The sequence below is a fragment of the Vanellus vanellus genome (assembly GCF_965231255.1).
Source record: "Vanellus vanellus genome assembly, chromosome: Z".
Classification (NCBI taxonomy): domain Eukaryota; kingdom Metazoa; phylum Chordata; class Aves; order Charadriiformes; family Charadriidae; genus Vanellus; species Vanellus vanellus.
This window is the reverse complement of record NC_138908.1, coordinates 75,941,244-75,958,219: the sequence shown is the minus strand read 5'-3', so window position 1 is coordinate 75,958,219 and position 16,976 is coordinate 75,941,244. Positions and strand designations below refer to the sequence as shown.

The 16,976-nt window shown below is 40.2% G+C and overlaps 1 protein-coding gene across 2 annotated transcripts in view; it reads left to right on the top strand.

Moving 5' to 3' along the window:
* PLPP1 (phospholipid phosphatase 1) overlaps positions 1–16,976 on the top strand; it is a 76,345-nt gene that overhangs the window by 23,969 nt on the left and 35,400 nt on the right. The window contains exons 2-3 of one of the 2 annotated variants that reach the window (XM_082497811.1): positions 9,839–9,990; positions 13,501–13,781. In XM_082497811.1, coding sequence (XP_082353937.1) covers positions 9,839–9,990; positions 13,501–13,781 — 433 coding nt within the window. The remainder of the gene's footprint in view (positions 1–9,838; positions 9,991–13,500; positions 13,782–16,976) is intronic. The other variant, XM_082497810.1, reaches the window with a different exon arrangement.

The window sequence follows — 16,976 nt, the reverse complement described above, 5'->3', positions numbered from 1 at the left end:
TGGGAAAAAAGACAGCAAAATCTTTTAAATTTGTTTTGTTCTCTTTCTCTGGAGAAAGACTATTGCTACCCACTGCTTAAGCACAGAAGTTTGAAGCTATTTTGTCTGAAACATATCTATTGTTTCCTGGTGTCAATCACATCTATTCTCTTCCTAATCCCTCCATCCCACCAGGAGGATGGAGTACACAGGCTAAAGGCAGCATTTAAAAAAACCTCATTATTTAGATAGGTACATTCAAATGATTACTTCACCAAAATCTTAAGAAACTAAATAGTCATGGGATTAGTTGAAGAATCCTAATATGTATAAATAAATCATTGAAATGTGGGAAGTGGTCAGTAAGAGTAAGGGCTCCCTTGCTTTCACAAGGGAGGAAGGTACCTAGTGGAGCTTTCCAGGAGTTTGCCCTGTTCGGTATAATCATAAATACCCTGGAGTGGAGCTTGTGCAATGAGGCAGCAAGGTAAGGTACTCGGAACAGTAAATACAAAAGATGGCAATAACATGGCTGGTGAAATACAGCACATATAAATGTCAAGTGATGCCTTTCCTGTCCACAAAAGGACAACTTAAGGGTGGTGTATAATGTGATGTTCTCTCTCTTCACCAGAGTGGTAATGATCAGCTTTTAGTTCCATGGAGAGATCAACTGCATGCCCAGTAACAGTGAAGAAGCCTAATCAAGATTAGAAACTTGGAAAAAAGTACATGTGTTTATACAGGATATTTATGGAAAAAACCCCAACATAATCAGTCAGAAATCACTTCAGCTTGTGAGGAAATCTAATCCATTAGACTGTATGAGTCAGACTACTGGACACGTGTACTGTAGTTGTTTAAAATATTTAGTCTTATCTGTTGAGCCACTTGTTTCTACCTCTTGTACTCTGACTGAAAGGCTGTTTCAGAGGCCTGTGCAACTCCCTCACTATAAGTATCTTTAATTGCCAACTGTACTTGTGGCTATTTAATTCTTGGTTGCTGTTGGATCAGTCATTGTAATAGGGGACTCGATTCTGAGGGGGACGGAAGGCCCAATATGTAGGCTAGACCTGCTATATAGGGAGGTTCTCTGCCTCCCTGGGGCCCGGATTAGTGATGTTAAGATGGAGGCTTCCAACCCTGGTGCAGCAATCAGATTATTATCCCCTTTTAGTTTTTCAGGTAGGCAGTGATGATGTAGTAAGGAGAACGCCAAGGGCAATGAAGAAGGATTTCAGGGCCTTTAGACAACTGGTTAAGGGATCAGGATCTCAAGTCTTGTTTTCTTCTATCCCTCCTGTTGCAGGGAATGATGAGGGGGTTAACAGGAGGAGCCAGCAGGTCAATGACTGGCTCTGAACTTGGTGCTACTAGCAGGGTTTTGGGTTCTTTGATCATGGCCTGATTTACAGAACACCAGGCCTGCTGGCAGCAGATGGGAAAAGCCTGCCTCGCAGGGGCAAAAGGGTTCTTAGAGTTAACAGGGCTTATGGAGAGAGCTTTAAACTAGATTCGAAGGGGGATGGGCATGTAACTGGGCTCGATAGAGAGGCACCTGGGGGTAGTAGCTTAGCACTTGTGGGGCAGAGTGGAGTGTTTTTGAGGACTGGAAGGCCCACTACCCCTCAAGGGCGAAAACTATACACTCACTGGCTTTTCTGAAATGCCTATACACTAATGCACGCAGCATGGGTAATAAACGAGGAGTTACAGATCTGCATGCAGGACCGTGATCTCATTGCAATTACTGAGATGTGGTGGGATAGCTCACGTGACTGGAACACTGTCATGGAGGATTGTGTTCTCGTTAGGAAAGATAGGCCAGTGAGGCGAGGTGGTGGAGTTGCTCTTTATATGAGAGAGCAACTGGAATGTTTCGAGCTCTCCCTGGGAGCAGATGAAGAGCAAGTTGAGAGCTTGTGGGTAAGGATTAAGGGGGAGGGTAATATGAGAGACATTGTTGTGGGTGTCTGTTACAGGCCACCTGATCAGCATGGGGAAGTTGATGAGGCCTTCTATAGACAGGTGAGAATCGCCTCACAATCTCAGGCCTTGGTTCTCATGGGGGACTTCAACTACCCTCATATCTGCTGGGAAGACCACACAGCTGGGCATGTACAGTCCAGGAGGTTCCTCCAATGCATTGATGATAACTTTTTGACTCAGGTGGTTGAGGAGCCCACCAGGAGAGGTGTACTACTTGGACCTAGTACTCACTAACAAAGGACTGGTGGAGGATGTTAAGGTTGGTGGCAAACAGGGCTGCAGTGATCATGAGAAGATTGAGTTCAGGATTAAGTGCAGTATACACAAAATGACAAGTGGGGTTGAAACCTTAAACTTCAGGAGGGTTAACTTTGATTGCTTCAAGGAATTGCTTGGACAAATCCCATGGGAGAGGGCTCTAGAGGGTAAGGGGGCTGCTTTTTAAGCATCACTTTCTCCAAGCTCAGGATCAATGCATCCCGAAGAGCAAGAAATCAGGCAAGGGAAGAAGGAGACCTGCATGGCTGAGTAGGGACCTTCTGAAAAAGCTCAGGAGGAAGAAGGTAACTTATAATAGGTGGAAGAAGAGGCTGACTGCTTGGGAAGAGTATAAGAATGTTGTCAGGGTATGCAGGGAGGAAACAAGGGAAGCCAAGGCAGCCTTGGAATTGAACCTGGCAAGGGATGTCAAGGCCAATAGGATGGGTTTCTTTAAGTATATAGGAGAAAAGGAAAACTAGGGAAAATGTGGGCCCACTGTTGAACGGGACAGGTGCTGTGGTGACAGATGATGCAGAGAAGGTGGAGTTGCAGAATGCCTTCTTTGCTTCTGTCTTCACTGCTCGGACCAGTCCTCGGGAGACCCAGAGTTTGCAGGTAACAGAGAAAGTCTGGAGGAAGCAAGACTTTCCCTTGTTTGATGAGGAACAAGTTAGAGATCAGTTAGATAAACTGGATATCCACAAGTCCATGGAGCCCGATGGGATGCACCCTCAAGTGTTGAGGGAGCTGGGGGTAGTCGTTGCTGGAATGCTCTCCATCATCTTTGAAAGGTCCTGGAGAACAGGTGAGGTGCCTGAGGACTGGAGGAAAGCCAATGTCACTCCAGTCTTCAAAAAGGGCAAGAAGGATGACCTGGGAAACTACAGGCTGGTCAGCCTCAACTCCATCCTTGGAAAGGTGATGGAACAGCTTGTTCTGGGTGTCATCTCAAAGCATCTGGAACAAAAGAAAGTTATCAGAAGTAGTCATGTCTGACTAATCTGATAACCTTCTACGATGGTGTGACTGGATGGGTGGATGAGGGGAGGGTGGTGGATGCTGTCTACCTTGCCTTTGGCAAGGCTTTTGACACTGTCTACTGCATCATCTTAGGCAAACTTAGGAAGTGTGGGTTAGATGAATGGACAGTGGGGTGGATTGAGAACTAGCTGACAGATAGAGCTCAGAGGGTTGTAGTTAGTGGTGCAGTCTAATTGGAGGTCAGTAAGGAGCGGTGGCCCTCAGGGGTCAGTACTGTGTCCAGTCCTGTTCAGTATATTCATCAATGACCTGGATGAAGGAATAGAGTGTACCATCAGCAAGTTTGCTGATGACACAAAATTAGGAGGAGTGGCTGACATGCTGTAAGGCTGTGCCACCTTACAGCGTGACCTGGACAGGCTGGAGAGTTGAGCAAAGAGGAACCTTGTGAAATTCAGCGAGGACAAGCATACGGTACAGCGTCTGGGGAGGAATAACCCCATGCATCAGTACAGGTTAGGGACTGACCTCCTTGAGAGTAGCTCTGTGGAAAGGGACCTGGGAGTCATGGTGGACAACAGGATGACCATGAGCCAGCAATGTGTCCTGGTGGCCAAGAAGGCGAATGGTATCCTGGGGTGCATCAAGAAGAGCGTGGCCACCAGGTCGAGGGAGGGCATCCTCCCCCTCTACTCTGGCCTGGTGAGGCCACATCTGGAGTACTGTGTCCAGTTCTGGGCTCCCCAGGTCAAGAAAGACACGGATATGCTGGAGAGGGTTCAGCAAAGGGCTACAAAAATGATTAGGGGATTAGAACATCTCTCCTATGAGGAAAGGCTGAGGGACTTGGGTCTTTTTAGTCTAGAGAAAAGTAGATTGAGGGGGGATCTTAATGCTTATAAATACTTAAAGGGAGTGTGCCAGGGGGATGGGAACAGTCTTTTTTCAGTGGTGCCCAGTGATAGGACAAGAGGTAACAGGCACAAACTTGAACATAGGACGTTCTGTCTTAACATGAGGAGGAACTTCTTTACTTAGAGGGTGGCAGAGCACTGGCACAGGCCACCCAGAGAGGTTGTGGAGTGTCCCACTCTGGAGACATTCAAAACCCACCTGGACGCTGTCCTGTGCAACCTGCTGTAGGTGACCCTGCTCTGGCTGGGGGGGTTGGACTAGATAATCTCCAGAGGTCTCTTCCAACCCTGACCATTCTGTGATTCTGTGATTGCTCTTTTTTCTGATATCTACTGCCTATGCAATTAGCTGATTTACAGCCCTTAAGTTCTGCTAAACTGCAAACACCAACTTCTTTAGTTTTTGAGATAATGAGGAATGTACCTTAGGAATCCTTATGTTTGCAGTCAGTTAAAACCAAACATGTTTGCAAGTTCTGATTGAGTGCTGTTTCAGAAGAAATTTTTGTCAGGTGGCTAAAAGTGTTAATACCTTTGAAAAGACTTGTCTAATGGTCTGCCTAGTATTCTGATGTATAACAATCATAATAAGCAGACATTATTTTCCTCTCATATTTTGAACTGACAAGCTGCTAGCTCATCAGAGTTGTTTAACCTCCAAGTGTATGACTCTGAACTCATTACTGCACAAATCTCCATCTGTTCTCTTGCTTCAGTCTTTAAGAGTTGTTTTGCAGGCAGAGCTGGCTGACCTTGATCTTCCACTGTATCAAACAAAGAATTGCCAGCTCTGTCAGCAGTACATCTACTAGTTATTCATTAATGATGCTGGCACATGCACTGCATAACATCAGCTTGTTGGCTTTATCCTGGAGATTACTCTACTGGTAACCTCTTCCCAAAGTTATAATTCCCCTTAACATACCTGTTGTCATCTTCCCTTTAGGCAATTTCTTCACTGTGTTACAATTGACTTGGAAAATTAAGTATACATCAGGGATGCTTTTCAATATTGTCATATGGGATGTATTCAGTAGAGAGCCTTTAATGACCATCTGACCTCTCCACTCCTTACTACTTCTACTTTCATGTAGAACTGAGCCCAGCTAAATTTTAATAATTCTCCTTTTTAATGTGCCAAACCCTGCCCTTTAAAAAATTTTAGCTTGTTTAGGGGAAAATGGGTATCTGTAGAAAAAGCAGAGCCATTCTTTTAACTTACTGTGGCAACACATGACTAGCCAGATGAGTAGGAATTTTTTTCCCTGGTGATCTGCTGTTGACTCTTCGTTACTTTTCATTGAGGAGCTACTATAGGCTTTTACGTGTATAAATCTTCTAGCAAGGAAGTACACCACCTCCTATGCTTCTGTTAAATTTTTTTCTTCAGTTGTATTTGGGAAATTAAAGACCTTGACACTAATGATAGTTGTACCATTATGAAGACAAATATAACTTGTTGTCTGTTATCCAGTCCTTCTGTGCCAGCAGGTTTCATACTTAGAAACTTCTACTGTGATGCAAAAATGTTTTCCTGTCTTCTAAAACTATGGTATCTCTCAGGGTGAAAAAGTAACAGGTCTGTCACAAATCTAGGGAAAGCCCTACTGTTTTACTTAGTATAGTAAGAGTCTTTGTCTCTTTCATCACTTCTTCCAGTTATTCTGCTTGTTTTTTCCACTTGTACTAACAAAAAAGCAAAACTGTGTTTTTCTCTGTTTCTGCGTTGTCCTCGACAGAGAGAGACTTGTACTTAAACTATATAGATATATATAAATTTGGATTTGATTTTAGAAATTGTTTATTTTTAAAAAACAAACTTAAAATCTCACAAAACCAAACTTTGCTGATTCATTTGAAACAGAACATACTGCTTAAGTATTGTGAGATTTTTCTTAATGGCTTCACTTGCCAGAAACAGTAGGAGTTGGTGTCCCTCTGGTTTGACTTCTACTTTTTGCGCCCCTCCCACTAGCTAATAATGAAGCCAATCCATATGTGTTTAAAAGAAGTAAGTTAAACCTGCTCTATGGAGCTTGTTCTGAGGGAGTAGGTATTGATATTGGAGAGTACTTTAACCAAAAGACATCAAAAGCCAGTACTGGATAACTGTCTTGGATTGAGCAAAAGACAAATTAAAAATGTGTAATTCTATAACTTAAGTTTTCAGTTGAACAGTTTTAAGTAAATCTGATCAATCTTACTGTAATCTGGTTGTTAGAAGTTAAAATTTATCTCAAGCTTTCATGGAACATGTCTCCTTTCAGCTCTGAAATGTGATGAGTACAGCAATAAGACAAATGACTGGAATTACTTCTTGAATCTGTTGTACAGTTGGGGGGAAAATGAAGAAACACTTCATGAAGTTTACTATATAAGCTTTTTTAGCAGTATTGTATTTCAATGCATATCTCTTCCAATTAATTGTTAATTCAAACCACATAGATACCTAGAACTTTAAGACTCATACAATCTTACCTAAATTTTGCTGGTTATGACTTCAGGAAAGTGTTTATAAATCTTCTTTCTTACTTAGCTAAGTGGGATTGGTTTCAGATAGAGTAAAAGAGGTGGAAAGAAATTACGAGAGAGTAGGCATTTTAATAACTTACTTTGGCTGGTTCTTACTAGCTTAAAAAGCAAAACAAAAACAACCTGAGTTGTTTGTTATTGTTTGCATGATGTTGATACATAGGAAGGTGCTGCAAGCAATTACAGACTAATTGCATCATAATCTCAGTATTGCTGGAGTGAGGACACGTTTCAAGCATCTTCTCTTTGCATTGAAAAGCATGTCATGACTGCATGAGGGACTTCATTCCCATGATCCACAGACCATTGCTTTCCATTTCTGATTTAGCAGCAGGCAATTGCATAATGTCGTGTCGTCCTGTCTGTGTCGTGTCCTGTCCCCCCCCACCTCCAAAAACAAACAAACAGACCACCTGTATAACGTCAGCACTCTGAAAATTTTATCTCCCACCTTTAGAAGCTGAAACATTTAGGTGTGGGTAGGAGGAAATGAGGACGAAGCCACCATAACACCATTATTCATAGAGCAGGTCTTTAAAAAGGATGATGCAGAGCTGGTGATGTGGTATCAGTGGCACCACCTAACTATGGTTGCAAGTATTTGTGGCAGTGTGCTGAAGCTGTGATAAGGTTTTCCTAGACTGAACTTAATTTTGTGAGAAACTGCTCTACCATGATGGTTAAAACTACCTGCTGTAAAGAAGTAAATCTGTAGGTAATCAAGAGACTCTTATTTGTGTATGCCTCATTCTCCAGTTCTGGAGATCTAAAAAATACACTTTTCTCAAATATGCAGGCTTGAATCTTGGTGTTAGTATGTGTGCAGGGCAAAGGATGAAGTTTTCATTCCATACATACTTTATAGTATAAATGTGTGTGTATGTGTATGTATATATATATATATATATATAAAAAAAATGGTATTGGAAACACTGTGGCATTATATTGACAAAGTTACCTTCCCTCACCATGACTGCATGCTGCTTCTGCCTCCTCCTTTGCCCAAGTTAGCTAAATACTAAACAACTGATGATATATTGTGATGTCTTGTCACAATACTGACACAAGAGGAGGGCAGAAAAAAGGTCTGGGATGCAGAATTTTTAAAAACGCTGCTATTTTTACTATTAGGAGAAAGGGACAGGGATTTTCTTTCTTTTTTTTTTTTTCCTGGTAGGAAAAGCTGTGTTTTTGCACTGTATTGCAGAGTCCAGCTCCAGGGCTCTGTGCTGGCTGGTGTCTGAATGGTTCAGTGTTTTGGTGAGGCTCTGGCTTGGCTTTTAGCCCATCCTGCTGTCTTTCTGCTTTGTTGGTGTGCTTGGACAGCTTCCAGAGCTAGGTCAGTTGTAATCCTGCTGGCATGGAACTGGAAACAACCCCTCTTCACAATTACAGTGCTTTTCTGCCACTTTCAGAGGAGAGGTTTTGCATGCCATTGATTTTATGACTGTAACAGTACTGGAGATACTTGATTCTTTGCGACAGGCTTAGCTGGAATACTTAGGCACTATGATAAGCCCATAACTGCTTGGTCATGGAACAAAGCTATGTGTCATTCTTCAGAGGTCACTTCAAGGAAATTTTCAGATTATGAGCCATTAGTTTCATATTTGTTCTTCTTTGTCTGTTTTCAAACAGAAACATTATTTTAAGCAGTCACTTTATTGTGTGAAGAACAAAATGGATAGCAAATCATTGGTGAAACATAGTATGTCTCATTCGTGATGGGCCCAGGAGTCAGGTTTGGTTTGGAGGACTTCATGGGCAGAGGTTAATGGGGGAAGAGGGTTGAAAAGGATCCTAGGTCTTTTTTTTTTTCTTTCTTTTTTTTCTTGTAAATCCTGATGGCGTAACTTAGTGTTTCTCTTCTATTCCCTTCCCTAACAGTTCTCTTCTTGGTTGGCACCTTTTTTCCCCCCTTTCTTTTTCTCCTGTTCTTTCTGTGTTTACTTTTGTTTGTACCCACTTATTTGGGGGTAGCTGTGTATATGGAAAAGAAGAGGTGGGCTATGCCTTGACAAAGAAGTCCTGAAGGGAGAAGTGGGACTACAGCAACATCTTTCTCTGGCAGGAAGGAAGGAGGCTCTTTCTCATCCTTCTCATCCTTTATTGGTAGATTAAGATGATTTTTGTTATATTACTCTAAAATGGTATGCGTTTTACATGCAAGACTGCTGAATTTTGAGCACAAAATCAAGGGCTTTTAAGCATGTTAATGCCACTGAGCTGCACATAACTTGAGTCAAAGAAAATTATTTATTGTTTTGTTGAATATTCTTGGTAGTCCCCCCTTCTTTTTTTCCATACAGCCATTTCTTTCTGAGGTTATTCATCCCTGTACAGAAACATTGTGCATACACTGTACATGTGTCACAGATGGAGGATCAGGATTTAAAAATGTTGCTATTAGTTTGTAGTGATTTGTATTCTATTTTGAGTTTTTTTTTTTAAAAAGCTGTTCAAATGCTTAGTTTTGGCTAGTGTTGCAGGTCTCTTCAGGTGCAATAGCACAAAGCGTTGTGCGCCTTAATCTTGTGTTCTGTTGAGTTTAGGATGAGCCAAAGGCTTCCTCTCTGTTGTGGAAGAGTAGAGAATAAAACCTCCGTGCCCTAAGGTTGTAGGGCTTGTGCAGTGACCACATCATTCTGGGGAAATACCTAGTGTGTGTTGAAGTGAGGAGATTGCATGCATATGTAACTTTTCCTTTTTTTCCATATCTATTCCTGAAAACTCCCTCCGCACTTGCGCTCCCTGAGAAGCACCCCTCTTCTGCTTTCTTGAAATGCAATTTGTGCCCTTCTGACTTGTGAAGCTGTCCAGAGAAGATATAAAGTTGGTCACTGGAATGTAAAGGAATAGTTGATAATTGTGGCAGTAGCAGCAAATTGAGCACTCAGTGGTTGTCACTGAACTGTTTGCTCAATCATGGTTTTGGCATTCTTCCATACTTGATGTGCCACGAAAGGTGAGAGGAATCCTGTCCTGCTCTCCTTCATTCAACAGTCCTTCCTGGGAGCTGCAAAGACAAGGCAGTAGTCATTGGCCAAAGGAAGTGCATAACCTTCTAACTTGCTGCATGCCCATTCCTGTTTATGCACTTCTCTTTGGAAATGTGGGGGTATAATCATCGCCAGAGTTTGTGTTGCTTTTGTAATGTATTTTTTATTCCTTTTTGCTAGCTGGCTTGCCTTTTGCAATTCTCAATTCAAGACGTATCCCCTTCCAGAGAGGAGTTTACTGTAGTGATGAATCCATCCGGTATCCATACAAAGAGGACACCATTTCTTATAAGTTGTTAGCAGGAATAATTGTTCCTTTCAGTATAATTGTTGTAAGTTAAACTTTTCTTCATTGCATTTGATTTCAATGGGGGTGGGGAAGAGGGAGGAGGGCAACCTGTTAATACAGACTTCTACAACTGTATTCTATAAGATTTCTCGACTCTAAAAATAATGTCCTTAGACCAGGTGCTCAAGCAGTAGAAATGGTGTTCTGGCAAGAGTAACTAAAAAGTTTTCTTTAATCGAGGTCAGACAACTAGGGTTATAGAACAGGAAAAGAATACCTTAGAACTGTGGTAGCTTAATTTTATAGTCTGAGAGATAAAAACTTCCTCCCTTACCCTATCAGTTAAGAATAACACTAATGTATTTTAAATGACTGTCTCAAGCTTTTCTATTTTGGTAGCTACTACTTTCAGAATGTGAGCTTGCATGATCTATTAAGTTAGCATTTTTTTTTCTGCCACAGAAGTTGTTGGAAATACTTCTGTGTGTGGAAGTATAACAACAGATAACAAGTTCTTTAATAGAAAAATATTGTGGCTTCCAACTGAAACTTACTAAAAGCATAACTAGAATGAAAAGAGTAAGTAGCCAGGGAGTTTTTCCCCAGATATTTCCCCAAAGGTCAGGACAAAACTGTGTGCCCATTTGTGTTTGAGTTAATGCTAGGGCTTACTTTCATGCTGCACCTAACCTGGCTGAAAACAAGGTACTGTTTTCCTTTCCTCCCTCACACCAGATCAGTGAGCTGGAGAGGTTGCCTCTGCAACTGCCAGTCTGGGATCTCCCTCTTTGACCACAGCGCCTAGCTCAGTTGAACTGGCTTGAGTTTATAGTGACTCTGTATCCTTAAAATGCAATTATATGCTGTCAGCTGAGCCAACCTAATAGCTTACTATGGACAAAAGGTGAGGTGCCACTATTACCCTGTCTTGTGCTACCTCTGTTGGCTTGTCTGAACCAGGATAAGCTAGTAAAATTCCTTAACCTGACAGAAAACAGATGCTTTCTTTGAGCTAAGTTGAGTGAAATGGCTCCTGGAAGAATACAGTATCAGTGGTGGGGACATGTCCTTGGACACAGATCGAGGGGAGAGCTGGATCTCCTCAGTTAATCATTTCGTGTGCTAAGTCTCATGCGACTGCACGTTAGTTCCAACAATGGCCTTTCAATAGGGGCTTCAAGATACCTGTCCAGATGTGCTAAAAAGCCTCAGACTCCACTCATGGCTCTGTATTGGATGATATCCAAGCTCATCAGAGCTACACTTTGAGCAGAGTTAAAACTCTTATATGCCAGATAAGATTTTTAGACTTATAAATATTTATCCAAGTATATTTTAGGAATCAAAGCCGGAAAAGGAGCAGCTAAATGTGAACCTCAGTATTGGCCAGCTGTTTCTCAGGGTTAATGGGTTAAAATCAGGAGGGATATTATGACAATCTCTTTATTGCATAAAGACTGCCTGAATTTTTATCTAGGTTCCAACATAAAGGTCAGCTTGTAGCTTATGTTTGCTCTTGGGTGGAATTTTTTTTCATAACTGTAGAAATATGGGGCTGGGAATCAAAACTGTGCCTTACTTGGTTTTCCTTTTCTTGGAAAAACTGCTTCAAAAACTTACAGAAATACTGGAGCAGATAAAACTTTGGGTTTTGTCTGTTCTATTAACTGGCAAGTGGTTTATGCTAAAACGTCCTGCCTTTTAATGCAGGAATGTTTTGGGATTGGTTTGGTTTTTTTTTTCCACCCTGTTACTACTATTAGTAGTAAATATTACCTAAGAGCAGCAGTACTGGGTCACAACTGAAGTCCTTCTAGCTTGTTACTTCATTTCTAGCAGCAGTTAAAACACATGAATGAGGAAGAACAGAAGAACAGAGCAAGCAAAGATTGATGTTTTGCCCTCAGTACTTTGCTACCAGCCATTTGCAGCTTAGGGACTTCCTGAGTCAGAAGATACTTCAGTGAATATAGTAAATTTTAATGGATGTATTTCCTTTGAATTTATCCAATCTCCATATGAGCCTGTATGAACATTTAGCTAACAAAGTTACCTTTGTAACATCAGGGACCATCTTTTAGTTGTGAAATCAGGCTTTTCTGTGAAGATTGCTTTGAAGTCAGATGGTAAAAGCAAATGTTGGTGTCCTTTACTCAATGCTTAATCAGATTATTTAAGATGAATACTTTTTGTCTGCATCCAGTGAAGTAGCTGCATTAACATCACCTAATTTTTTGTCACATCAAATGAGATAAGTGACCTTCTTGCAGGTTTTGCATCAGTGTTCTTTAAAAGTGTCTGGGTTTGAGGACCACCTGAACCACAACAAAAAGGGATTCATTATTTACCAGTCATGGCTGTGATATTTCTGCTCAGTTATCTTACTGAAGAGGTTATTCTCTGGGATAGGTCGGTTCTGTATAAAAGCTTACCAACATCTACTTCACTGAAAACTTTCTTAGCTTTAGCCTGTGTTCTGATGCTTCTCTGCTTCAGTCCATGTTTCAATATACTGCAGAGTGTAAAACTTCAGTGTCACACATCTGATGGGATTGCCTGTTTACCTTAATTTGCAAAGATGCTGACAGCTACTCTGTCTGCCCAGGAGTCAGAGTGTTTAATAACAGCTTCATTCACCAAAGCTCTGCTTTGCTGGGATACTGGACTTGTCACTTGCAAGTGACAAATGGAGCCATCATTTAATCTTCATGGGATTTTTAAAGATCACTTTACATGTATGCATACAGCCCCCCACCCATCTGATCATCTGTATGAGTCTGTACAAAATGGGACTGTCTGGTTCAATATCCAGCCTTCTGGGGTGAATTTTATACTTGGCTTAAGGAAAAGCTTTCTGGAAAAGGTAAAGTTGCAGGAAAACAAAATTAAATCTGCTTTCCTGTCAACATTTGGTGCACCCTTGATGTGTATACCTTGGACATGCAGGGTGAAAAATCCTTGGAAAGACCTCAGTAAGCCAGTCTATCTCTACTCTCATTACTGTTCTTTTCTTCCTTAAAAATTTTAATTTTCCTGGGGAATAGGAAATTTCTTTGTTTAAATAACTGGCCTCTCATATCTGGAAATGAAGTCTAGACCCTTCAGAATAGTCTCTGGCTTCACAAAAAAACTAACAACTTTATGATTAAATAAAAAAAATTTGCTTAGCAGAAGTTTAGCTGAAGAAGGTTCAATGTAGAATAAAATGTAATACTGGAGAAAATGTTTCTCATTAGGACCATGCCAGGTAATATGGCTAAATGTTACTCTGAGAAGGCTTTGGTTTAACAGATATTCTGATAATAAAAAATCAATAGTCTGATAATCAATAAGTTCAGCATGAAGCAGGATAAGGTAAAAGTATTTTTTTCTTCTACGTAAAAGTGTTTAAAGTTTGGGCATGGTTACTGCTGACTCTTGGAAAATTTAAACTTGCAGCTTAATATTTATAAAAAATTAATTTCTGAAACTACATGTCTAAGTATTAACAACAGTATAGAGTGATGTCTTTTAAAGAGATTATCTTTAACTGTTGTCCTTATTTCTCTTTCAGATAATCGTAGGAGAGACTCTCTCTGTCTTTTATAATCATTTGCACTCAAATTCATTTGTCAGAAATAACTACATAGCCACTATTTACAAAGCCATTGGGACCTTCATTTTTGGAGCAGCTGCTAGCCAGTCATTGACAGACATTGCCAAGTACTCCATCGGTAGACTGCGTCCTCACTTCCTCGCTGTGTGCCAGCCTGACTGGTCACGAATCAACTGCAGTCTAGGTTACATTGAGAACTTCTCTTGTCAAGGAGACAAAGCAAAAATCAATGAGGGAAGGTAAGTCTGACTTAATTTTGTATACTTGGTTGTAAGACCTGTTTCTTAACTTGGTATGATGAGTTTGGTATTGCTACTGCATTTTTTTTATGCTTCTCCTAGAATAAATTTCTTGTAATGACTTTTAAACATGTAACCCTGTCTAGACTCTGAGATTTTTTTCTAATTTGTGGAAACTTGTTTTATTAATGCACAGAAGAATGCATAAATTCTTGTGTATTTGTCTCTATTTTTTTACAAAATGTGGGTGATGATCAGTTTTGATTGGCTTCTATTTATGTTTCTAAAATGTCTGCATACCCCTATGAAGAGAAGAATTTGAAATTTGCCTTCAAAAATGGATGTGGAATAGCAAGGAAAGCAGTTCAGATTTACAATGAAAGCAAATAAAAACTGGATGTATCCATATAAAAATATGGGGGACTGTTGAGAGTCACCCTACTCAGTTTTTTTTATTATTATGCATTTAATTACCTTAAATACTTATCTGCCAGTTCAATTGCAGCAGGATAACATGGAAGCAAAAATGATGCATCTGACATTTTGTCACTGTTATAAACAATGGCTTTTGAATGCTATTGGAAATGTTAAAGTATATTCAGAATAATTTCTGGTTTTAGAGTTGCTTGAGCTCCCTGGAAGCTTAGCTTTAGAGAAACTCCTTGCCATTCTTTTCCCAGAAGACCTATATATCCTCTTAGTTAGAACTCTTCTCCATGTGTATGCTTTTTAAATACGTGTGCGCAGGCTTTTTCTCACTGTCCTCTGTGCTCATTTGCTCTCCTACCACATATCCCCTGTCGGTCTTCCAGTACCATGCATGGTATTCCTCAGCAGCCACCAGAAAATGTTGCATATTGTTTTGGTTGGGGAACAGGTCCAGGTAGAGGTCCAAGTCATGCACAGTGGCTGTTCAAAGGTGCCCGGAGCAGTTTGCATTTTGAATGGCTGTTGGTAGTACAGGAGCAAGTGCATGATGATAGATTAGCAGTATAGCAGATAATCCTAAAGTGAGCAGAACTTCATGCAGGTAGCAGATAGATAATTGGGATTTTGGGAGATTAAGGTAGAGCAGCGTGCTTCCTGTGCAGCTTTTCTTGTATTACTAATGCCCATGATTGTGTTTAGAAGACTCATTTACTTCTTGTAAACTATTCTAGACACTTGATTATTGGATGGACTTTCTATGCATGTGAGTAGCCCTGTAGAGTCAGTAAGGTATGACTTTTGTCTCTGTTCCAGGAAATACATGATGTACTTGTAACGATCACTTTCTATATGACTGTCAACTTCAGTTTGTAAAAACAGAGAGTAAACAAAGGAGGATTTTCATAAAATGTAGAAACCAAAGAATTTCTAAACAGCATGTCTGTCAGACTTTTAAATGTTACTGACTCTTCAAAGATCTGACTTGTAGTAGAACAACCTTAATAATTGAAATAAAGGAGATCCTACCTCCCCCAAGATAACAAATTGTCTTGGTATCTTGTTATCTTTGCAAATTTTAGTGTAGTGAGTCAGTAGAAGTAGTTTCCAGAAACTAACCCTTTAGAGTTTAAAAGAAGATACAATGGTAACTTATAACATGAGGGGGGAAATAAAAATTTTGTTGTATATTACGTTTTGGTAGGGGTTAAATGTTTTGACTTTTTTGCTTCAACTCACTAAGTGGTCTTTATTTTTATTATACTGCTACTATGTGAAAAGATACTTGTCTAAGTTTCAAATGGAACAAGTCTTTAAACAAAATTGCACATCCTCAAGTGCCCTGTGAAACAGAATTGTGTGGCTTTCAGCATGAAACTGTGGGGCCAACATTCAACTTGAGCATATCTCTGAGTCTTCAGTTGAACTTCTGCACGAGTCTAAAAATGCTTTTCAAATGTAATATAGGGAAAAGGAGAAAATTTGAGTTGATTGTAAAGACTAAAATGATCCTGAAATAAAATTTTCTGGTTTTTGAGCATGTTGAAAAACAGAGTTAGCTTATTCTCACACAAGGAAACAGATTTTTGTTGTATGTTAATAACGTGGGAGAACAGTGGCTTAATGATCACTTAATTTTTTTTCTTCCCTGTGCAACTACTGCATTGAAATCTCGGGACTTCCATATTGGAAGCAAGATTTGCCTGTCATTTTTTAACTGATAACCTGTTAAGTTCATATTCCCAGCTACTGTTTTGTTCCCCTTTTCTGTTATACCTGTTGCTCCCTAGAAAATGATGAGAGGGCTCTCCTTTTTGATCAAAGCTTGCCTTGAAGTGATGACCTCAGTGTGAGCTCACCTGTGGTGCTACTGCTCTCAGCTGAGGCTTTTCCATGTGCAAGAAGCTGAAAAAAAAAAAAAAAAAGTTAGTAAGTGATCAAAGAAGGGTAGACTAAAATGGGACATTGTCCTCTACAGGTGGATGTCAGGATGTCATGGATGCAGTGACCCAGTAAACCATTCTGGGTTTCTTATGGGAATTGGGCTTCACATGTGAATGGGTGGTTTCAATGATCTTAGGTCATGTGCCTACATACCTGACAGTTAATAAGCCACTAAGAGGAGGGAGTTTGGTTGCAGTGAGTTTTGCAGCAAGTTGGAGGAGGTCAGTAGGCTCTCAAACTGTAACCCAGAAGTGAATTTCTGGATGAGTTGGACAAAATTATTAGCAGCAACACTAGTACCATCTACCCTTATTTGCACAAAATAAATATGCAGGTAGAAATACCAAGAAAGAATTAAGACGAGACAATCAGTGGTGCATACAGAATCATATTTTCTGAATTGAACATATTATTTCTGTGTAGTAGTAGAACTTGAGGTTAGTTTTCAATATTTTTTAGAGATTCAGTTGTATGGTCAAAAAGACAATTCTTATCTTTGTTTACTATTTCTTAATTCATAGCGGGAAAATGATGCTTCCACTGTAAAAATCCATTGTGTGCTTCCACTATGCACATTTTACTCTTCCGTTTTGTTCTCTCCTTCCTTTTCGTCCCTTCTTATAATTTTATACTTAACAAAAGCATAAAATAGTTTTGGTATGCAGCATCTCTGAGTAGCTCAGAGCTCTTGGTCTGAAATAGAGTAAGTGGGTGTGTGTTGAAGAGATGGGTGTAAGATAGAAGTCTCTAAAGGATACTTCAGAGATGGTACAGAACTTAGGTAATGCACAATTTTTCCCATTTCCTCCTAATAGTAAAACTGGA